The sequence below is a fragment of the Heterocephalus glaber genome, unplaced genomic scaffold (assembly GCF_053883595.1).
Source record: "Heterocephalus glaber isolate CG9 unplaced genomic scaffold, H.glaber_assembly_v1.0 deba00000594, whole genome shotgun sequence".
Classification (NCBI taxonomy): domain Eukaryota; kingdom Metazoa; phylum Chordata; class Mammalia; order Rodentia; family Bathyergidae; genus Heterocephalus; species Heterocephalus glaber.
The window spans coordinates 23936514-23960896 of NW_028258151.1; the positions used below are offsets into that span (position 1 = coordinate 23936514).

Here is a 24383-nt window from a genome sequence, read left to right on the forward strand (position 1 = left end):
AAAACAAAGCAAAAGCTGTTCATGAGTCTGTAAATAAAATCACATTATCTCTATCTCCCTTGTTGATCTCTTTCACTCTCCTGTGTTGTTATCAGTGGATTTCCTGTAACCCAGCTGTTGAAACTTCCAGCATCCCTAGGGATGAATGGAGTGAAGCAATGCATTGCATTAGATGTCACTTGACGGGATCTTAGGAAGTTTCTGCCGCAGCCTTGCAGGTTGCTAACCTCTCATTTCTTCGTGGCAGGTACGGGTTCATAGAAGGGCATGTGGTGATCCCCCGGATCAACCCCAACGCCATCTGTGCAGCCAACAACACAGGGGTATACATCCTCCCCTCCAACACCTCCCACTACGACACGTACTGCTTCAACGCATCAGGTTGGTTCTAAGTGCACTGTTTTTATGTTATCTTTGGTGGTGTGGCTGGATGGTAGCAGCTCAATCATGGCTTAGGTGGAGATGCACAGAGCCTCCATTCATATAACAAAGGCTCTCTGACTCTCTGTACAACAGAGACAAGATTCCTGTCTCCATGGAGCCCATTGGGAGAACAATCAATAAACAAATAAATATTACATACCTTACATGAAGTCAAAGAGTGCTATTGAAAAAAAGCAACATATGAAGATATAAAGTGCTAGGAATTTTTTTCAGAGAAGGTGGCCAGGGAAAATACCCCCTCAAGAAATACATTTAGGGGAGCCCAGGTCATAAAGAAGGAGTGAAGTTATTGACAGAAGGGGCAGCCAGTGCAAAGCCAGCTTTCAGTAGTGTCCTCTCCTGTTCCAGGGAGGCCAGGGTGGCTGAAGTCCAGTGATCAGAGGGCTAAGTGTCCGGAAAGGGAGAACTAAGTCAGAAGGTAGATCACGTAGGACAGTCCATTCTCAGTATGATGGGAAATCATTGCAGGCTTTGTCTAAGGGAGTGACATGAATCTTGTGAGAGTTTGGGGATGCAAGCCGAAAGACTTAGCTGAGAGTATCTGTTTCATGTTGAAGACTAGGAAAGATATACAATAGACAGGAAGGCCAGCCCTTCCTGAGTGTCCTTTACCACACTTGAGACAACTAAAGGAAGAGAAAGTTAAGAGAAGATTTAGATGCTGGGCTGTTAGCCAGCTTAATTCTCCATCTATGAAACTTTGTTCTAATCAGTGGCACAAAAATTCATGCTTATGAGTCTAATTCAAGCCCCAGAAAAATCAAAGAATTTTGTGCATCATGAAATCTTCAGGATCCTTTGCAGTCCAAACCATCATTGTCCAATTTTTGAATGCCAACAATCAAAAGTCACCTTTTCGGACTGAGCCTTCAAGTTCCCCCTGAAAGGGAAAGGCGAAGCCTTGAGGTGAACTGGACACATCTTCCTGGAGTTTCAGTCTCCCTTAATGATGGGAAGGGGACATTAAGTTAGCTGAAAAGTAACTTAGGAGATTATCTACATAACAAATATAGATTTATGTACACTGATAGAATATAAAATCTGAGTGGATTTTTAAGCTACAGAAGGAGCATCAAAGACCTTGTGAGGTTACATTAGTGTTGAGACTGCATCACTTACTGAGTGTTGCATGAACAGTAAGGTTCAGAGTGGTAATTCAGAGAGGAAATTGAGAGTTTAAGAGAAAAAGAAAGTTACCAGGGCTGGATAATTGAAGTGGAGTATGTTGTGCCAGTAAATTTTGCCAAATATATATATATATATATAGTTCACTAAACCTATAAAGACACACAAACCAAAGAAAATTGCAGAATGTTTTCTCCTCCTTGTTGTATGAACAAAAATAAAAAATGATGAAAAATTTGATCAAAAGGGAGAAAGTCAAATTGAGGTCAGACACTGCATGTTCCATACCAAAAATGCCCATTCTAACGATGTTATAGTCAGCAAAACCACATAGAGTTAAGCGGGAACTAGACACAGAGTGACATGGGATCTGGCCTGCTCCATCTTGGCACCCAAGGTCACAGATGAAGGGACTGGTTTAGTGGCAGGGGCCTGGCACGAGCCACACACCTTCAGAGTCTCTAGATACTGCTCGTTGCTTCTCCTACTGGATCTTGTCCAGGGAAAGTATGTAATAAATGATGTAGTTGTGTTCCCACATTGTCTTGCCTTGTTTCACAAGTTGGTATCACTTTGAGTTAAAGTTTTGCGAGCTTTAATTCCAAAAAGCAAAAGCTAATGCTGTTTTATGGCCTGGAACTAAAGCCTGCTAGGCAGGCAACTACTATGGCTTTTTTCTACACCCTGACCCCAGGGCAGGGGTCAATAGCACTGATTAACTTTCTTCTTCATAGAAAAAGAGAACAATAACAGGTATAATTCTTACTCAAATGGCTACATGAAAATAGGAAAGTTAGAAGTACTGTTTTTCTTTTTCTGTCTTTTCCAAATTGATTCAATGTTGACAGGCTTCTTTTGTAAGTTTTCTTTAAGTTTAAAGAGAATATTTATTGGTCAGCTATAATAGTGTACTAGGCACAGAAGGTGTAAGAAAGAACCAGAGGTTGTATTTTTTGCCTTAAAGGAATTAACACTCTTGTTGAAGCAATGAGACACAAAATAAAGAAACTAGAGAAGGGGTAAAAGTGGCCAAAGCTAAATAAATGTTGAAATATCTTGGTTTGGAGTCAGTGTGAGGCATTAAGTAAGCTGAAGATCTTGATAACGTCTTGCTCCATGCAAGGGATCCCATTGGAAAGATCCTAGCGGCTAACTTAGCTTGAGTACTACAAACACATGATGAAGCCCCAGTGCTGGGATTTCCTGTAAACTGGCCACAGAAAACAATGCCAACTGGCTTTTAGTAGATAGCTTTGTGCACTTAAAATCTTAATGGTATTTTTGTGTCTTACAAATTAAAAAATCAGGCAACCCCTGAAAAGGCTTTGTTATTTTTACTGCCTCATCTTTCAGTAGTGAAGGCATAACATGAGCCTGAAGACTTCTGTGGGAAGGCGTAAAAAATTAGTTCAAGGTCATTGATCAGTGGTGAGCCTGAATAATCAGTGCTTCTCTTTTTTTTTGTTTTTGGTACTGGGGATTGAACTTGGGACATTGTGCTTGCAAGGCAGGTGGCGGAACCACTGAGCTAAATCCCCAGCCCAATCAATGCTTCTTTTGGCCATTTTGGTGCAGTGGAACCAAGGTTTCTGAGAATGTAGCCCACCAGGAAACCCATCTTAGCATCTCTAACCAGTCCCTTGGCTCGGGGTCACCTCAGCAGGCTAAATCTCCCAGTAATGCAGTACTCATTAAATAGAATGAAAAACTGTCTAATGAGGCCTTAGGACCTGATGTGGGAGCATGAATGTATTCATTGCACATTTGGGTCACCATTTATCTTGGTATACTTGCCAGATTTGATGTTCTTCATAAAAGTTTAGATGAAATGGAGCATGAAGTAGGGGAGGGGGGGTCCATGTGAACACAGACTGTTATCATTCACAAAACTGTCTTATTCTTAATGTTTTTGACATGCCCCATCCCATTATAACTTATCTCCTGGAAATTCTCAATATGTTACTGTTACCTGTGGTTGTGACTGAATTTTTGGGAGGGTGTGGCTTCCCTGGCATCAAGAAGTCATAATTTAAGCCCCATTTTTGAGTAAGTGCAACATATAAACATGAGAAGCATCTCATAGGCCAAGCTGTTCTCTGCCATCCTCAAGACAACTGGGGCAGATACCAGTTGGCAATATGCCCTTAATTTTCAAATCAGACAGTATTGGAGTAAAAAAAAATTTTTTTGAAAGCTATAAAGAACTATAGTACTATTAATTATTTTCTCCATAACTTTGTGAATTCCTCAGAAATAGGAGCAGAAATGTGTTTATGTCTTTTATTCCTAAAGGGCCTGACACACATGCATTGCATAAATGCTTTAAAAGAATCAAGAAGCATCCATATCTGTAACTTCCTTCAGTTGTGGCATTCTGTTCAAGGTTTATCTGCATGCTTTTTGACTTCTGTATATTTGTATACCATTTAGGGAAGTCTTAAGTATCGTAAGTATGCTTACTGAGAGAATTGATCCTTGGGAAATTATATTGATACATTTTTACTTTGTCATTCATTCAACAAATATTTATTAGGTCACACATAAATGTTCTGAACAAGATAAGATAAGGTTACTACTCATCTTGTGGAGCTTATAAATTTATACTGGGGGTGGTAGAGGGAAGCGGGATTTGGGAGACACACCATGAACAGTCATCACATGAACTGAGCAAGATAATGTTAGGCAGTGGTGCACATGAAGAAGACATGAAAGCAAGATGACATGTGATGGTGACAGGTGTGGGGGAAATGACACAATGGCCAGTTTAGATTGCATGATGAGAAATGGCTTCACCAAGGAGGTGACCTTCCCTTATGAAGAATCTCTCCCTGATAAATCCTTTAAATCAGATTTTATAAAAATAGATCTTTCTTAAACCTACTTTTTCCTAGTTTAATAGTTCCTTTCACTATGAGGTCAAAGAAACGCTGGAGTAAAAGACATCTCCTTCCTTAAATGTAGGAAAGATATTCCTAAGTATTAGGAAGCAACCAACACCTGTTTTGTCCAACTTGTGTTTTTGTCCAATGTTATCCAGCAGTTTATGGCAGAACTTTTAGAATACTTGTAATCACAACCTTCCTATGACAGGACCCTACCTGACTGTCTCTGTCCCTTTGTCCTTCTGTCCCTCCATGCATGTGCCCATCCATCCCTTTTTTTCTTTGCCAAAAAGCAACTCTAGAGGAGAGCAACTTAACAAATAAATTGCCATTTTATGTTTAAACACACACACACACACACACACACACACACACATACACAATAAAAGCTGTATTGAACAAATGAATCCAACCTTCTATCAGAGCAAAACCTGTTTAAAGCTCTGAATGCTTTAGAGCTCACCACAAGGTCTAGCTACTGAATGCAGCATTTGGGTAGGGATGAATGCTGGATTAAACTCCTCTGCAGTAGGTTGGTAGAACCACAGGAATGGCACACAGGTGGGACTTTCAGAGTTTATTTTCCAAGAGTTCCAAACAGTACTGCTCAGAAGGCTACCAGCAACACCTGTAGGTGATCAGACAGTGCAAGGTACAGCTGAAAATCCTGAAGAAAAGATTGGGAGTAGAAGGTAATGGAAAACAAAGGAAAAAGAAGCCAGAAGGGCCCATTGTGAGCTATGCCAAGACAGTTGTCTCAGGAAATATCTTAGGGGCCTGTGCAGAGATTGCCAACCTCAGCTATGTGTTGTGAAGCAGTATGCACTTAGAGAGATCATTACATTAATAAAATAATATACTAAAAAATGGACTAATGATTAATTGGTTTTAAATATTTGAATCAAATGCCTCGATTGTTATTTTAATTTTCAGATTGTCATGCTATTTGTGCTGATAGTGTCTATCATGGTTTCGCATCGTTTCTGTTGGTATCTGGAATGAAAAATGATTTTTCATGATAATTCATACATTTCTTTATTAAAAAATTTTTTTACAATGAATGATCCAATGTTACTTTTACATCAAGAATTTAAATAATCCTAACTCTTCTTCATTACAGAAGGACCCATAATCTATTTTATTAATAATTGAACTCCCAAACTTCCACAGTTTCAGATACAAAATACATATGTTAATAAATGAAATTATTGGGGTTCGGGTTTCCAGGAGCTTATACAGTTAAACAAAAAATGGAAAATGTGTCCTGAAGAGCAATGAAACTCCTAGTAGACTTACCAAGTTTCAGGAAAAGAAAATTATTTGTGATAAGTTATAATAAAAGTCCATGCTAACTGCCTTACAGAAATGGGGATAGAGTTAACTCACATAGGGTTAGGGTTTTCATTTTGTTCCCCTTGCCCCACAGCTCCTCTCGATGAAGAAGATTGTACATCAGTCACAGACCTGCCCAATTCCTTTGAAGGACAAGTTACCATAAGTAAGTATCTCTTCTCATCTTGATCAAGTTTTCCCACTCTTGGGAAAAGCATCGGTGTGTTTTCTTTTTGTTGTTGTTGTTGATACGGTGGTTACTTTAATAACACTGTGTCCGGCACAGAAAACCAGGTGTTGATGGTTCCATTTATATAACATTTCTAGAAAACTAAAACCCTAAAACACTCACACCTGTACACTTGAAATGAGTGAATTTCTAATTTGCAGATTATACTGGAAGCCATTTTTTATTTTTTTATTTTATTAAATTCTTTTATTGGTACATTGTAGGTATACACCACAATTACATTTCTCATTGGGAATTGTACCTTTACATGATGCATCTTGGTTCTTATTTTTTCCCCATTCCTAGCCCTGAAGGGTGGAGGGGGTGAAGGGAGGTGTGTTTTCTATAGTTTATATCTGAATAAAATGTTACTCATTTCCCTAAGGCTAGGGAAGGTTGACTATGATTCAGTGTTCCTTCTCCTTTTTCTATGTTGGCTTGAAACTGCCCTCTGCTTTTCTTTGATTCTTTGTTCCTCAAACTTAATCGTTTGAAAACTACTTTCCCATATTTTGGGCATAGCTGTGTACTACCTAGCACTATCACTTACTAGCTATATTTTGTCTTAATTGATCTATTCTCTTCTACTTAAAATAATTTATTTTGAAAAAGAAACTGCAAACAGGAAACCAACATTAGTTTTCCTAACCAGAAGTTACCCTTAAAATCAACTTAAATGTAAGAAAGAGTAAATACTGTTTTTCACTTGTAGTTGCTGAAGGCTGTGAGTCTAAGCTGTACTTTTTCTTCTAGAAAGTTAGTAGTGTCAGGGGTGGGGGCATTCTGGCTCCAAATGGGATTTGTTTTGTTTGCTATTACTGAATATTGAAAGATATCTGATGTGGAATTCAATAGCTCCCTCAAATCATCTTGGTTATCTGCAGAAGTATGAGATGGTAGTTTAGAAAACAGAAAATATCAACTAGGTCAGCCTGTTAATCCTGACCGTTTGCCTCTAATCATCATTTTGTTGGGCAGTAGCATAGTATTGAGGGGTCTGATTTCTGCATCCTCACAACCATACCCCAGCAAGATGGATGGATGTGGAGGTAATAGCAGTAAGGGCATGAGAATTTTCCCAGACCACATGAATCCAGCCTCCCACTGTCAGGGAAGGAATTGTCCTTGCTCTGTGTCTTGCCATAGAAAGAGGAAGCTTCCGTTTCTATATTGGCTACCATGTGAAATGTGATGTACTAGTTGGGATTGTTTTGAAATCTTATTTCCTCACCACTTGTGTGATTATGAGTCTTGATCACACTGACTTTTAGAGGCATGACTTACTTTTGCTGAGCTTCAGTTTTCTCATATGCAAAATGGCACAGCATGTAAGAATTGTTGTGAAACTTAAGAAATAGTATGCCTGGCCCATAGTAGATGTTCAGTTAATGCCAAATTTCCTTGGTTCCCATAGATCTCTTTTAAAGGTCAGATTTAAGTCTGGTCAATGCTGTGATTTGAATATGTCCCCTAAAAATTTTTATGTCATATGTTTATGGATTTGAGTTGAGGCTTTGGGGCAGTAATTAAGATTAGATGGAATCAAGAGCCTCCATGATCCATTAGTAGCCTTATTAGAAGAGAGAGACCTGAGCTAACACACTTGCTGTGTCGTGTAACATGTCATGTGCTCTGCATATTATGAAATATCAAGAAGACCCTACCAGGTGCCAGAACCCTTCTCTTAGACTTTCTAGCCTAGCCTCCAGAGCTGTGAGCCAGGTAAACTTCTACTCTACACAGATGATCTGGTCTCAGGTATTTTTTGTTATAGCAACAGAAAATGGACTAAGATAGTCAGTCATGTTTCTATTTTAGATGTTCATCTGAAGAGATTATCAAGGTGTTGGTACTTGGGATTTTTAGTTGTGCTATACTACTAGTTCCATTTGAGCAAGCTTGGTAGGTGGGCAAAAAGAATCTCTAGTTTTGCCAGTGTAATTCAGCAGAAAATCATTTAAGCTATATGCACACATATAGTGAATGGCCCCAATTTGAAGGCAACAAATACTTTCAGGCAAGAGCAATGACTCAATTCATTTGTACTTTTTCTATTCTGGTCCATTCTAGTCACTTGCCTGTTTAAACCAAAGGTGTTGATCTTTATACACATCTGTGTTTACCAATCTTAAGGTTAAATTTTAGAGTATGGCAGAGGCTCTGTCAATATTTAGGCACCAATTTCCCAGCCAATGGGGGTTTGCTTAGCCAAAATTTGTTCCCAAGAAAGAAAATCTCTTTCCTCATGGATTAGAGATGTATTTTCCTTGTGTAGTTTATTAGTCTGCTATTTCAAATCCTTTATAGAAATGGACAAAATTAATAGCAACAAATTTTACATATATTTCAGAAAGTAGAATCAGGATGACCAGGTGGGAGAATTATTATTTATTGAGCATCTGTTTATTTTGAATACTGTGCTGAACACTTTACTTGCCATATATCACATAAGCCCCATAACAACTTCATCCAGAAAGTAATATTATCCTTGCTTTACAAATGAGCAACTGAAGCTCACTAGGTTACCTGGTCTAGAGCTACCTGGAACTTAAATTCAAATGTGGGGGCTCCCCAGTACTTCATCTTTTGACTTCTAATTTCTAGGGTTTGAGGGGTGTCTTAAGTTACTTTCTCATTGCTGAAACATATACCCAACATCCACATGTTAATGGAGGAAAAGTTCATTTCAGTTCACAGTGTGTAGAGGTTTCAGTCCTTAGTTGGCTGGCTCCAAAGCAAGGGGCACAGCAGAGGAGAAACAACTCATGGTGTGGCAGGCATAAGGCAACAAGCAGCAAGCAGCAACAGCAAAGCCTTCCTTTCCCTTTTTATTCCATCCATGCTACAAGCCTTTTGGGTGGTGCCACTCTAACACAGGATGGGGTTTCCCATTATCCACACCCAGAAATATAATAAACCAATTAGTAGACTAATTCAGTATCACACACCCATAACCCCAGTATCACATCCTTAATCCACATTCAGACCCTAGATACAGCCACCTCCAAAAAGCCCTTCCTAGATGCACATGTAGCTTTGAGGGGGATATCTAGATACAAGCCATAACATGAGGGTAGAGGAGGGTCCTCTTTCTTCTTACATCAGCCACAGTATCTCACCACTAGGTAAATATGTAGTCTTCTTAATAAAAAGAATATAGCTTCAAAGTCACTATTTTGTATGCCATCCCATAGACTTCCCTATACTCAAAAACCATCAGCTGGAAAGTTCTGAAAATGTCTTTTCTTTCCCCCAAGGCATTGTCAATCGTGATGGCACCCGCTACACCAAGAAAGGAGAATACAGAACAAACCCAGAAGACATCAACCCCATCAACCCTTTGGATGAGGATGTGAGCAGTGGATCCTCCAGTGAAAGGAGCACTTTGGGAGGTTACAGCATCTTCCATACCCACCTTCCAACCACACACCCAACCTCTGATCTGGCGAACACCGGAGTCTATGGGAGTACCAGTAAGGAGTCTGAATCAGTGTCCTTTCTGATAGCAATTCTTTGGCAAAATATCTGTGATCTCCCTACATTATATGCACTCAAGAGTTGATTTTCTCTTGTCTCTAGACATCTAGACATGTGACATCATTTGGGGAGGTGGATTACTGTGTTTATCAGTGTGTTGTGTGTATTGACTAGTGTGGCCTACAATCTTTGTCCTCCATCTACAACTCTTGTTTTCTCACATTGGGATAAGATATGCCATACTGGAAGGTCTTTGTTTTGTTTTTTGTTTGTTTGTTTTTTAAAGAACCCATTTCCCTTTATTTTCTTATCCCTGGGAATATGGTGACACCTCAGACTTGATACAGGAACAATTTCTACTTTTGCTAATGTCTTTCTTCCACCATGGGTAACAGTGTTTTCAAAAACAGTGTTGGGATCATAGAGTATGCGTACTTTCCTGTAGGGTCTTTTTTATAGCTAATTTTGTATTTTCATGCTTTAATCTGGTTTACACTCAAGTTATTGATTGCATAATATTTTGTCATATTCATCAATGATGATTCACTAAACAATTCGTTTGCTTTGGGTCCAAGGGAAGTGCATTGAAGCAGTTTTCTGATCAGATCTATTAGCTTCAGAATTCTATACTCCAGTCTGCTGGGCAAGGTCCTTGATGCTTATCCGGTGTATGGGAACTGCAAGAATGGAACCATGTGAATGCTGCGTTAGGTGGCTTTGGGTTCATGCATCTAGGCTGCAGTTCCATCAGAATGGAAAGTGCTTACATCTCCCTCTCATCTCTTTCTTCACTTACCTCTCTGCATTTTCTTATGGTTTGTTTTAAAATAGGTTTCCAGATTGGCTGTGCTCTTTCTGTGGAGGATTCTTCAAACACAACTATGGCATCTGTATTTTGAGCAAATTTCTTAGTATGGTGTGGATATTCCCTTCTCCCGGCTTTGGCTCCTAAGGGGTGAAACTCTGGCCTCCAGACAGTGTGCCACAAATTGGTTTGTGAATACTTGAGGTGGGGCCCCTTCTCTCCCTTGTCACCCAGAAGCCAGGGAAACCTTCTCAGGACTCTGACTGAATCTTAGGTGACTTGCCAAATAGTGTTTTAAATTTGTTAGTGGCTTTCAGGAGGGTTAATATGAATAGGTTTGAGGTTCTGGTCATTCCTGAAAAATTCCTTGAAGCACTTCAAAAAGCAGATCTACCCCAACTGCCCATGCATTCCAGGCTGTGGCTCTCGAGATGGCAACACCTCAGGAGGGGTTTCTGTCAGCCAAGCAGGCTGTGCTGCTGGCTGCTCCCTGTTTCTTGGGTTGCCAGCCTTTTTTGTTTTCTTCAGCACAAGATATTGGTCCCAGGGGTCTTTGCACTAAGCTCCATTTCCAGCCCATTTTTGATTTTTTATTTTGAGACAAGGTCACACTAAGTCACTAAATTGCCCAGGCTTGGCTCGAACTCACAATCCTCCTGCCTCAGCCTCTAAGAGTGCTGGGATCACAGGTGTCTGCCACCATATCTCGTTTGCCTGCCTTTTTAACCTAACCATGTTGAAGACGCTTCTCATTACAGTACACAATTTTGTCAGATGTTGGAAAACACAGTAATTAATGATCTCTGTAGGATACAGAACAGGTATAACCTGTTCCCATTTCCTACCAAGGAAGAAAATCCTATCACAATGTGTCTTGTAGGAATTAGATGAAGTTAACATTCATGCTGCAGATAGCCTATATAAAAGCAGTGAGTGTCTCAAAAGAACAAAGAAAGTAATATTGAAGAGAAGTCAGGATGAGTGAGGGGTTTTTATTCAGTCAGCCAATATTTGTAGTTTTCTCTGTGTCAGATATTCTAGTAGTTACCGAGGTTCAGAGGGGTGAGCATATCCACAGATAAGACATCCTAGTTTAGTAATCAAAGAAAAGGAGTGTGCGAGACTTAACTAAAATATAGCTCAGGATTTGAGTTGAGCAAAGAATTTTACTTTCCTCCTTACAGAGAACTCTTAGCTAAGTTTCTTTTAACAGTTATAGTTAATGAAGAAAGAGACTTAATTTGCCCAGGGTGAGTCAGGGTTACTTCAAGAGTAATTGAAGTGCTTTAGGATTCAGTAAGGCAGCTCCAGAAGGATTAATTCATGCAAAATGAGTATCAAAAAAAGAAACAAAACTGAGGTAGCATAACACAAACTAGAAAAAAAAAAATTAGAGTAGAATCATAAGGAGATTCCCAGGGCCTTATCACTGTTGGACTGAGAGTTGGGATGGATTGAGAGGGAGTGGTTGCAAATCCTCCCTAATGCATTCAGGAGAGTAGAGGTCAAGAGGAGGGCTGGCTGAGCATAGAGAAGAAGCTGGTCTTTGGCTTGATGGAATCACTCCTGTAAGTGTCCTTAGTGGGTGGTCGTAGGGAAAGCTGGTAAGAACAACTCTCTCCTGAAGGCCATTGATTGTAAATATTATTTTTGGAAGAGCTTTCCTGGAGGCATGTTATCAGGCCCTTCCTCGAACTCTCTGGAAAAAAAGGAAATCTAAACTAATTCAGGAAGCAGACTCTTGCCTTGGAAAGCTCTGTTTCCTTGTCTTCTGGGTGTCAAACTAATAATTTTTTGCTGGGGATCTGGCATGAAATAGTTGGGTAAAACAAATTGGGAGCTGGCTAAGCCGCAACTGTTTTTTTATTCTTCCCTCTTATGCAGGAGGACAGAGATAATACCTATTTCTATCTTGCTTGTGAATGCTTATTTCTTGTACTTTTTCCCCCGGTATACCCTACAGTGAGTGTGTTGGAAACTCTGCATCTTTAACAAAGTTTCTGAAACGAGAATGTGGTGTCTGTGGACAGTCCAGGGGGTGCTCGGGCTTACTGAGGGCTTCATGAGTGAAACTGGCTCCTATCTCTTTGCTCTCTTTCTGAACTAATATATTCTTTTAGAACTGCTCAGTGTTTGTTGTAGGGATTTGGTATGTGTAATTTTTAACTTGGCTTCATGGATTTTCCGTAGGTTCTATTAGGTAGTCAAGAATCACCTGAAATAATGCAGAAGATTTTGAGAGTGTTCATCTGTCAGGTCCTTTCTTTGAGAAGAGAGGCCAACATGTATCAGATTTTTCAAAAGGGCATGCGATTTTAAATGTTTTTTTAACATCCTAGCTGGGTTAAATATTTATCCTGATGATTTTTTGCCATTTTGCTTCTGTAGGGAAGCATTCTGGCCTTAACTCCAACATGAGAGTACAAGAGATTTTTAAATTACAAAGTGTTACTATTGACCTTTCTCTAATTTTTTTATTTTTTCTGGTACTAGGAATCCAAACTCAGGACCTTGTGCTTGCCAGGCAGGCATGGTACCACTGAGCTAAATCCCCAGCCCCAACCTTTCTCTAATTTGAATAGAGTTCGATATTTAACTTCGGCAGTTTTGTTTTATTTCTCAAAGTACATATTGAATTTGAATGAAACGTGACAAAGTGATAGATGGATACTTGAGAAAGCTTTTTTAAATTTTAACATTTTGAACACACACCCTTTGCCAAGTTCTTGCTCAAGTAGAAGGAGGAGCTGAGTTTAATGGGAATGGGTGGAACTTTAAAATACCAGTTGTTATTACTAGCTACCTGGGCACAATGCTAGACAGACCCAAAAGATGCAGGCAGGCCTTCCCAAGGGCACTCCAAAGATAAATGAATGGGAGCAATGTTATGTTATACTGCATCAAAGACCTTCAATTCATGGCTGAGTCACCCATTCAAGAAAAGAGCAAATCTCTTTCTATCACAATATTAAGTTGCTGCTTGATTGTGCTCTGATCATGATTTCTGGGGGTTCAATGTGAAGACCAAGAAGCTTTGGATTGATATCCACACATATTTGCATGGGTGTTGTTATCCTAAGATACCTGGGAGATATTAGGAGGCTGGAAAGATAAAACCAGACCTTGATTTATCTTTTCCAATCTTTATTATACATGCAGACAATTGAATATAGACTGAATAGAAAGTAAATGTTAAGAGGGAACCTCACTAAATGATATTTTCATAATTGATCCAGTTACCTCAAACAGCCACACAGCAGCTCAGGAGCAAAGTAATTGGATATGGTCCTGGTTTGGTAATTCACAGCCTCTGACTCAGAATCTCACGACAACAGTAACAACAAGTAAACTGTTATGTCTTTGCTTATCAGGTGTCCTGTATGCCAAGTCTTTTAGTGTTAAATAAAAAGATATCCATTATCACACTGCAGTTTCCCAGTGATGCCCTTTCAGCATCTAATAAAAGCATGGTTTGGTCCCATTTTGTTTATCACAGATGCCTGTGGATCTGGGAATATGACTGGATGCTCCTAATTGACCCCATTTCTTTTCTTTTTTGACAATGGTTTCATAGAATCAGTATTATTTTCCTTCAGAGGCTTTGACCAGGAGATTAATCCACAAAATGTCCTCTATTTCTAGCCTGTTAACAGAAGCCTATTAGCAGATGCGCACACCTAGTTTCTGCCGACTTAATTATATGCTCAGTAATAAAAGAGGGAAGTGCTAATTTACAGATGGAATGTTAGACCATGGACAGTTGTTTGGACACAATGCCTTTACCAGAAGATACTATAAATAAATGACCTGTTGCTCCACACCAGCATCTAGCTCAGTAACAAGTTCCTGGATATTTGACTGTTGTCTCTAGATTCCTGCAAAGTACTTTGACCTGGGAGCTTTGGGAAGAGAAAGAGGGAGATTCAATCTATAACAATTAGAGATTCCAACTATATCCTCGTTTATTAATTTTGATGGAGAATATGGCCGTATTTCAAAATAAAAAGTCATGTTGCAGAAGGGGATAAATATGGAAAATGGTCTTTTAAATTGTTTATCTTATAAAACATGAGATATCCTTCATTTCTACAAATAATCATGTAAAGAATGATGTTATATTGTGGCTGCCATATCATAGATATTAAGATCATGTTAGGTGAAGGGGAGGGGAGAGAGATTTTAGAATAAAGGAAATGCTATTTTTTAAGTGTTTACAATGCTTATCTTCATAGAACAAATAATATGAAAGAAAAGATCTTACTGGTCATGTTTCTTCTTGCCTTTCTAAAAAAAGAAAAAAAGAAACTTCACCTTACTTTCTATGTGGAGATTTAATGATGGTTGATGGCTTCAGCCTCTCTGTCTGAACTTGTTCTCAGTTTTTAAAAATCTGTTATTACCTAATATTCTTCTGGGGGCATATTATGGTGACAAAAACGGCAGTCTTTTCAAGTAAAGACTCTTGCTTCTGGTCTTATCAGTGTGATTATCAGGTCACTTCTTCTCTGCCTGTCTGTCTGGGTTTTGGGGGCAAGTTTGCTGCAGGATTGGGAGTCTATCTGGGAAAAGTGGAAAGGCATCTTCTTCAACAGACTTCGTGCGTCATTCTCTCTTGTGTTTTGGATTTCTGAGATCATATATCTGTGACTGCTGGAAAAAATATCATATCCTGAATTCTTGGAGAATGATATTGGTTGGCCAAGATACATTGTGTAGAAGATCAAGGGGCTAAGACTCTAAATAGCTGGATTTTAGAATCATAAATCCTCAGATATGGAGTGGATCTTAATTGGTCTAGTTCAATCAACACTTCTAATCATTTAATCTCTTACACAACTTTCCTGCCAAATGATCTCACTGATGGTGGGAAACATAATACTTCATAAAGAAGTTCATTGTTGTGTAGTTCAGATTATTGCTTTTTAAAATCTAATATTTGAAAGAGCATCCATCTCCCTGACAATATTCATAACAGGTCTTCACTTGGCCTTCTGGGAGATGAGAAAAAAATTCATTCCTTTTTTACATTATAGACTTTCAAATTTTAAAGGTAGCTCATGCTGTCCTTGAGACGTCTCTGTGGCTGATTAGCTTTCAGATTTTGGATATTAGAAGCTCTGTTCAGCATAATTTTTTCATCTTTTAAAATGAGGAGCATGAACCGCATGATGTTTTTGGTCCTTCCATCTCTGATATTTTATGAACTCAAGTTTGAGCCTCTAAAATAAATGGAACTTCTTTGCCTTCTCTCTTTCTTTCCACTGTCTATGTTGAATATCGATGATTTTCTTAAGTAGGAAAAGAGTGAAAGCGTATTCAATGCTGTTTCTTAGGAACTGCTAATTAACCTTTCCACAATCAATTCAATCATGGTTACAACAGCTTTGATGAGCACTAGTGGTGCAACTCTTGAAACAGCAACCAAGAGGCAAGAAACCCGGGACTGGTTTTCATGGTTGTTTCAACCATCAAATTCTGAGAGTTATCTTCACACAACAACAAAAATCGCTGCTAATAAGTTATGGCTATCTTATATGTTTTTTGATAGTCTTTAATAATTCTTATTAACCTATGGAATGCTGTTAGAGTCTAAAGTCCATCTCAGTTTCACAAATGTTTGTGATGATTTAAGTAGGATCATGGGCTCTAAGATCTATATGTTTAATATTGCAGTACTAATAGGCAGTTTTCATCTTTCTACTCCATGGGATTAAGATAGTCCAGGAGGAGCTACTACAGAAAATGAAAAAGGGGTAGGTTTTTCTTGATAATAAAACAAAACTTCAACTCTGAAAGAGTGCTTATGCATATTTTAAAATTACCAAAGTTGTAAAAGCTTCTGAATTTCTGAAGAGAAAATAAAATAGCATAGCTAGAGTTAATGAAATACAGAAAATCTCCATCAATTGAATTATTCTTGGGTACTAATAGTATGAAAAACAAAGGGTTATCCTGTAAGACAGTCTGAATCTCATTCAAAAGGTAGAAAATCCTTTTTTTGGTAAAAAGATATTTTCTGTAATAACCACCAAGAAGAGGTAGTTTCCATGTCCTTAATTATGACTGCATCCAAAAGAATGAGAAGTTGCTATGATCTGGACTGTAGTCCACTTTCATCAACCCTTCTTGACTAAAAAGGCCAGGAATAATTTCTCTAGTTGAATAGCTTTTTTTGTTTTGCGTTCTCTATTTAAAAGTATTGTTGGGAATTGGAGTGTTGCTTCCATTTGGATTTACAGCTACAGAGATCTTATGCAAGGTTTAAACAATGAATTAACACATTATGAATGGAACTGCAGCATTTCAAAAGTGATTGAAATGGGGTTACATTTCAAGATTTTTCTCAAAGTGTCCTGACTAAGCAAATAGGCACACGTGAAACTTTTCTATTCTATTCTTGATAGCCTGGTTTTGACAGAATATGTTAATGAGTTAATAAGAAATGCATCTGAAAGCATAAGGAAATTTCCATTGGCCTTGTTTTGTTTGTATGGCAGGGCTGGGTTCATATTTATTCCTTTAGCCTCCTTAAAGAGAATGTTCAATCATAAAGAACATAACCAATTGTTTTGAGGTCTGTGTATTAGCTTCATAGACAAGAACATAAGAAATTGGAGTAGACAAGTCAACTGTCTCACTTTCTTCTTAAAATCTTGGGAGCTGTTATACCTTCTCTGCCTATCTTCCTTTGACAAATGGGTTGCTTGGCATCCAGCTCAGCTACTAATGCAAGTCACTATAACAGGTACGGATTCAAATACCATGTCAAAAGGCTGGGCCCCCAGTGAAGAAAATGAAGAGGACATAGACATACACCTCAGTTTTTCTGGATCAGGCATTGATGATGATGAAGATTTTATCTCCAGTACCAGTAAGAATAACCAATTACAGTAGATTGTGTGCAGGGCTTACTGATTAATCTAAATGGTGCCTTTCTTAATGTGAAAAATGAGTGGACCTACAATTATACCTTAGTTATATCTTGATGAGATTGTGGAGGAAGAAATAAATTGTTTTTAATGAAAGCCAAAACATATTTAGAGGAGAAGTGGGGAAAATATGTCACAGAATTTTGAATGCTTTGTGGTATTTCTGTTTTGTTTATCAATGAAGTCTACTACTGTAGGCTCTCTTTAAATTATCAAGCTTTCCAGAGAATGGTATATTAAAACTGTATAACAAATATTCATTGTGTACCTGCTACACTAGGTGCTCAGTATACAAAGACAAATAAAGCCAGAGCTTTTGCCTTCAGGGAAAGAGCACATGAACTACTGGAGCAGTAAACTTGGAGAATGTGATTAGGAAGATATTAATTAAAAGTTGTAGATGATCCTAAATTTCTAGGGCTAAGAAGGTTCTTGAAAGGCTCAGAAAATGAAAGGTAGATTTCAAGAATTGTCTTAGTAAAGCCTAGTTAAAGTCAAAGGAACAAACCGAGGGTTTTATCAAACATGCTGGGTACCAGTAGAGCAGAAAAAAGGTGGAAAGGGTGAGTGACAATCCAGACTTAACAAGACAGTGCTAATTATGGAAAGCAAATGGTGAAAACACTACACAATAGTATACAAGTTTGTGAGAACAAAGAGCTGGAAATTGAACTGAAAATATTCTTTGAAAAATTTAAAAAGCATAAGAATTAGTCTAGTATTTTAATAAATGATTGTGTTTCCTACACTTAGGTATAATGACCTCATATTTTGCTAGACAAAGATGAGAACTCTGAAATTGACTCTTATCACAGCTCTGTTTTTCCTTAGAGCAAAGACTCTTAGGGTGCTATGTGAGCTCTCTCTTGGGTCAAAGAAGTTGTGTCTGTCTCACTGAAACCTGAGAGTTTAATTCCCAAATGACTATCACTCAGGATTGAAGAAATCAAAAAATTTAACTTAGTCCTTGAAGACATCTGAGTATATGGCTTGAGTATACGCAAGATGAACTTAAGTTTTTATATTAAAACTTTTAAGTGGTATATTCCTTAGGCTGAACACCTCTGTGGAGCTTAGTCTATATTGTGTTTAAGCACTGGAGCTGCACTATACTGTCTCCTGAGTTCAGGATGTGGCCCAGCCTTGCAGGTGGGCCCAACAGTAAAAACGAGGCCTTGAGAAATTAAACTCCCTTGGGTGGCAACCCCAAAAGATCAACCTGGAAATAAGCCACATGGCCAGGCTCTAGGGAAAAATTCCTCATGTTATTTTTTTGTCTCTGTGGTGTATTTTCCAGTTTTTCATGCTTATTGAGAATGTGGTTGGGGCCAGGGATTTAGCTCAGGGTGCCATGCCTGCCTTGCAAGCACAAGGTCCTGAGTTTGATCCCCAGTATGAGAGAGAGAGAGAGAGAGAGAGAGAGAGAGAGAGAGAGAGAGAGAATATGAATGTGGTCAGTGATTCCAATTTTGATTTTCTTAACTTGTGAAATAACTTTGCATTATTTGGGTATAAAATCAAAGTTTGAAAGAAGATTGATTTGCAAGTAGCTTTTCAGAAAAGATATTTGGCTCTGATTTTGTCATGATCCTTCTGTTAGTTGTGTCTCCTATTCTAGGCCTAATATTTTGGGTGACAGTATCAGAGTATTGGTGGATGTATACTTTCTTTATTTTCAGCATGCCGTTCTGATGGTGATTGGTTACTTCTGGCCTTTTCCTATTGAATGTATGCATCTTGTTTTTCTTTCAGGCTGTGAATGGCTTGCTGTTGATATATTTTGTATTTGATGAGAATACCATAGGTGTTTGATAAATATTCAGAAATATATCACTAAGCAACATGGCAATTCTAGGTAGATATTTTTTCTCAGAATCATCTAGAGGAAAGCTCTGGGTGCTCAGGATATTTCTATCCCTAGCAAAATTACTAACGAACAGTGATTGTTGTGGTATAACTTTCCATTATTAACCTCTTTGGGCTAAGGATCTACAGGCAGCACTCTAGCTAGTGGTCCAAATTTCTTTGGCTTTCAAGTGCTGAGGGCCACTGTAGTTTGCATGGATGGACAAAACTCTGGCGTCTTTCATGATCCTTGGTGGAGGGCTGGTGTTTTCAAAGCTGTTACTCCTGTTGCCCTAGCTTCCTCGACTGCTTTTCCCAGAAGATCTCATGTTCTGAACCCCAAGGTACTCTGTGACAGAATGTGAAGGACATTGAGATGCTTAACCATGTGGCTGAGCCAAGCTGAAGGCGCTCTCTGCTTTTCCTCCATTTCTACACAGCCATCTATACAACTTCGTATAGATGAGTCGTATAGCCTACAGAAGGAGAAATGTGCAAAACAACTGGAGAAGGCTCAAGAAATAACATTTTCCTAATTGCTTCAATCATCATTATCACAGTTTCAACCACTCCACGAGTTTCTGACCACACAAAACAGTTCCAGGATTGGATCCAATGGAAGCCAAGCCATTCAAACACAGAAGTACTACTTCAGACAACCACAAGGATGACTGGTAATGGCTTATGCACGTTTAATTAAAGAATATTTTTCCTTCAAAGCCCATGGTACTACAGTGGCCAATCATCAAGACACAGTGGGAAATTTATTTAATATCTCATCACAGATTCTTAGTAAACTCTTCATGAAGATATTTAGCTTCACCTAGGAATCATTTATCAATCAGGCCACCTGGGCACAAGCTATTTTGTGTTGCTTTGTTATAAAAATGAATGCATTGGAATGGTTTATGGTGCTGTCTCTGACAGAGTGGCTATGGTGGAATGTCATGCCTGTTCACAGAGAAATGTCATGCCTGTTCATTTTCTTTTGGGGACATTTTAGTAAAATCACTAAAATTTATTCAGTGTAGATGCTCAGAGATAGTGTTTAAGCATAGTGTATGCTTTCCTGGAAGAAAGAAATCATTAAAAGTTGCTTGATAAAAGTCACAGTGTATTTAACCATCATCACAACAGATGTAGACAGAAATGGCACCAGTGTTCATGGAGAAGACTGGACCCAGGATGCACAGCCTCCTGTCATTCACCATGAGCATCAGGACTCAGAGGAGACCCCACATTCTACGAGTACAAGTAAGAAGGATGACAGTCAGCAGTCATTTACATGTGTTAGTAAAGGCATTCCAGGGGCTAGGGAAGACATTGTTTAGACATTGGACACATCTTCTGTTTCTCCACAGTAATTTCTTTTATCTGTAGATCTTTTGTTTGTTTGTTTGTTTTATTTTTGGGGGCTTTTTTGGTACCAGGGATCGAACTCGGGTCCTTGCGCTTGTGCAGCAGGCAGCGAAACCACTGAGCTAAATCCCCGGCCCTATCTGTAGATCTTAAGGAGACAAATCAGCACACAATTTTTTAGAAATTGGAAGAAAAATGCTAACTTGTCAGGTTGCCCAAAAGGCCAGAGTGTTGAAAAAGTAGATCTGAGTTACAGTTTGTGTTCCAGATGCATAGAGGTTCTTTTGGGAGATTTGTATGTGTTTATGGAAATGTATGGAGGAGAGCATGCCCTTTGGGTGCTTGCTAATGGGATCTGGAAGGAAAGCTTATTAAGTGGAAGGATCTTTGGAATTCTTAACTTCTATGAAGATCTGTGATAAATCCAGTTTCTTTTTCACCTTCTGTTCATCACTCTGTTGTAGAATTTCATCCATTGTACTCTTGGAGCAGAGTCAGTAGCTGAAGTGGTCTATATTAGAATTCTACAGCTGACTTTTTTCTGTTTTCAAACCCAGGATAGCTTGAGGAAGCCTTTGGTGTTCTTACTGTTATTTCTGCTTATGCACAAACATATCATTTTCTAAAACAATCTTAAGTCTCGCCATTGGACTTGAGTGGTGAGGAGTATGACCAAAAATCAAAACCAAGAAAAAGTAAAAAGTACATATTCTTCTTTCAGATTTGTACCTCTGAGACATGCCTATCTTTTTGGGAATAAAGTAAGCTTTTATTTGAAAAATAGCCTCTAACATTTTAAAAGCTATGGTTCAACTGCTATTTTCATAGCTTTAAATGCTCCTAAAAAGAAAGGCTAAGAAACAGCTACCTAGAAGCCAAAGGAGTTTGGAATCTCTGGTTTGATTTATGTATTCAGACAACAGAAGAAAAGTTTAAGACATAAATTAATAAGTCCCAACCACTGTACTGGCCATGTCCAACAAACCTTACATCCCTTTACTTACTTCAATAGATTTGATACATGCATAAGAATTCTAGGTTAAGTTAACAAAGAAAAGGAATAGAGAGGAAGCAGAAATGTATATGCAGCAAGATTCAGTACCAGTCATCTTTGGGTTCTACCTGTGTATCTCAGAAATTATTCTCAAAAGCTTGTACCTAAGCAGAAAGCTATCTAAGAGGCTTGGAATTAATGAACCTAGTGTCAAACGAAGGTGGTTTGAGGGCATCACTCATAGAGGATAGTTGAGAAGCCAAATATAACAGAACTTGACAAAGGGAAAGCAGTAATAATGCTTGCAAAAAGTTAAAAGGATTCTGACGGGTGACTTCTAGGCTTTACCAAGTGGACATTACAACTTCTAAAAGAGAGTCAGTTTTCATATTCTGTAATGGAAATCTTACATTCCCCTAACCCATTCCTACTTGCACTGAAAACATCAGAGACTTACTGGGTCCTGAAAGGATCATTGTGTTTATAAAAGTAGTGATTGAAGGAGTGTAGAATTGTGTGTGTGTGTGTGTGTGTTTGCACACACACGCATGTACTGGCTTCTTTTTTCCTTTAAGCTTTGATTACTATGGCAGTCTGTGTTTGAATCAGTTTTTCCTTTTCTGTAATTACATGCAGGGTTTTTCTAACATCATTATTTGAGGAGTTGATTTAGTCAGTGGGAGATCAAATTTAAAATTCTGACTTTTTTCTCCCCTTGGATAACCAGTTAACCCCAGGGTTAGTTTGGCCAATGCAAAGGCAATGAGGAAATAAGTTTTATTTTAGAAAATATATTTGTTGTTATCAAATCACACGTCTCATTTCCTAAGATAATGAGATACAACCAATTTTATAAGCCACATAAAATAATTTCATTTGGCAAGCTTATAAGCATTCATTTTCTAGATGAACTAGAAACTTGCTATTAGTTTCTATAGATGAAAATGTTACAGGCTTTCTGACTTTTCCTGAGAGCAACCTGATGGAATTTTATTCCATTTATTTTGTTTCTTTTAAAGAAGGTGGATGGAGGTTTAAGCCTGTTTCACCTTGCTTTTGCATAAAAGCAAACTAGCTAGAATAGGCACTGGATTAGTTTTGTTAAGAAGCAATTTTAGATGTCACATAGGCATAACCATGTAATGAGTCAGTGTAAAAACATCTTAGACATCCCAAAAGTTTTCATACTGGGAAAATAAATCACTGATACGCTTCAAATGTTTGTGACTATATATTATGTGACACATTTGAGAAGTTCTCCTACTATGCTGATATTGTCATAAGTTGTTTTAAAATATATTTCCTCCTCCAGAATCACTGGGGCAAAGAGATTATTCTTTGAACAAACAGTTCTCTGTGAGAGGATGTGTGAGGTCCTAGACTAAAGTAAAATGAGAATAATACTGGGCATTCATAGACTATAGTCTGTTCCTAACTTGGTGTCCAATCTATCTACATGATTATGACCGAAACAGACTTTCTTTGGGCCCTAGTTTTTCAGTCTAAAAGAATTAAAGGATTAGACCATTTAATTTCTAATATTACTTTCAGAATATCAGTGACCTATCTCTGGGTGGTCTTCCTTTTCTGCCTTCTCTCCCCACATGCCTGTGCCCTTAAAGTAGAAGGTAAGAGCTGTTGGTGGGGAAATTGGATAAGTGTGGCTCACAATTGACATTCTTCTCACAGCCTGGGCAGCTCCTAGTAGCACAACAGAAGAAACAGCTACCCAGAAGGAACAGTGGTTTGAGAGAGAATGGCATGGGGAATATCCCCAAACACCAAGAGAAGACTCTGATTCAACCACAGGGACAACTGGTAATGAATAGTTTCATAAGCAAATGTGGGTGGAACTTCCTTTGAGTTAAATGTGGGGCATTGAGGATGTTGAACAAAAGGACACTGAAAGAACTGTCATAAGATGTTAGATTTCTTAATAAGTCATGTTGTAGAGAACACAAAGCCAAATCTTAAACGCTCCTAACAAATCACCTGAACAGGAACAAATATAAAAGTACATAAGGACTATCCCCTTGAGTATGTCACTTCCATATCTAGTTTTGGACATCCACTGCAGAGACCCTGATCTTATAAAATACTTCCTTCTGTTCTGTAAAGGAACCCACTATCTAATGTGTGGTTAGGGTTAGGGTTAGGGTTGCAGTGTGGTTCTGGGAACTACTAGGCTTGTGAGAAAGAATTTTGTCAGAACTGTAGTACTTGAAAAATTGGATCCAGACATGAGAAAATTGACACCTGTCTGATGCCATTTGGCCTTTTGTTCATATCTGTTTGGTAATTTCTTCTTGAGTATACAATGTTTTTTTCTCAGATTTGTGGAATTGTAGAAATGGGACTCGAGACTTGTCATCATGTCTAAGTGATGCAAGCTCCTATGCATGATTCTTTTGTCTGTGTGGCTTAAGCATTGAGATCTGTCCTGCCTAGTAAGGAATGTTAATCTCACATTCTTACTTGGTATAAGTGGAAAGTTGTCCTCCTTTCCATTTTCATTATAAAATATAGTGCATAACATCCTTCCAGTGCATGGCAATTTCTAAATAAATCCCTAGTAAAGCAGTAGATTCAGTGAATGGCTATGTGGTGTGGTTGTTGCTGGATGATAGTACTATTATCTTTTCTATCTCTACTTCTGTACTGGCACAGAATGAAGCAAAGGTCATGAGCTACATTCTTTTGTCACTTATGCCATAAATCTCATTGTTAGAAGGTAATGCTTCTAGAAGATTTCATTCATGTTTTTGTGATGAATGGCATTTGCTTTCCTCTTTATTACTGGAGAAGCTGCTGCCTGAATCTTTCTCTAGATCCTTATGCATTTTATTGGGATTTGGTTGTCTTATGGTGACATCAGCACCTGGGCTCTTGCACTTCCTCCTTTAGGAACTGTGGCAGCATGGGTCAAGAACTACTTCTTCATCTTCCTTTGATGCCTATAATT

The 24383-nt window shown here is 38.4% G+C and overlaps 1 protein-coding gene across 14 annotated transcripts in view; it reads left to right on the top strand.

The window, feature by feature from the left end:
• Nucleotides 1-24383, top strand: part of Cd44 (CD44 molecule (IN blood group)) — an 86576-nt gene that overhangs the window by 35513 nt on the left and 26680 nt on the right. For 5 of the 14 annotated variants that reach the window (XM_013074934.3, XM_021264358.2, XM_021264361.2 and 2 more), the window contains exons 3-9: nucleotides 248-381; nucleotides 5878-5949; nucleotides 9270-9485; nucleotides 17040-17165; nucleotides 19629-19742; nucleotides 20206-20322; nucleotides 23111-23239. In XM_013074934.3, the coding sequence (XP_012930388.1) occupies nucleotides 248-381; nucleotides 5878-5949; nucleotides 9270-9485; nucleotides 17040-17165; nucleotides 19629-19742; nucleotides 20206-20322; nucleotides 23111-23239 (908 nt within the window). The remainder of the gene's footprint in view (nucleotides 1-247; nucleotides 382-5877; nucleotides 5950-9269; nucleotides 9486-17039; nucleotides 17166-19628; nucleotides 19743-20205; nucleotides 20323-23110; nucleotides 23240-24383) is intronic. The other 9 variants (XM_013074937.3, XM_021264369.2, XM_021264371.2 and 6 more) reach the window with 4 other exon arrangements.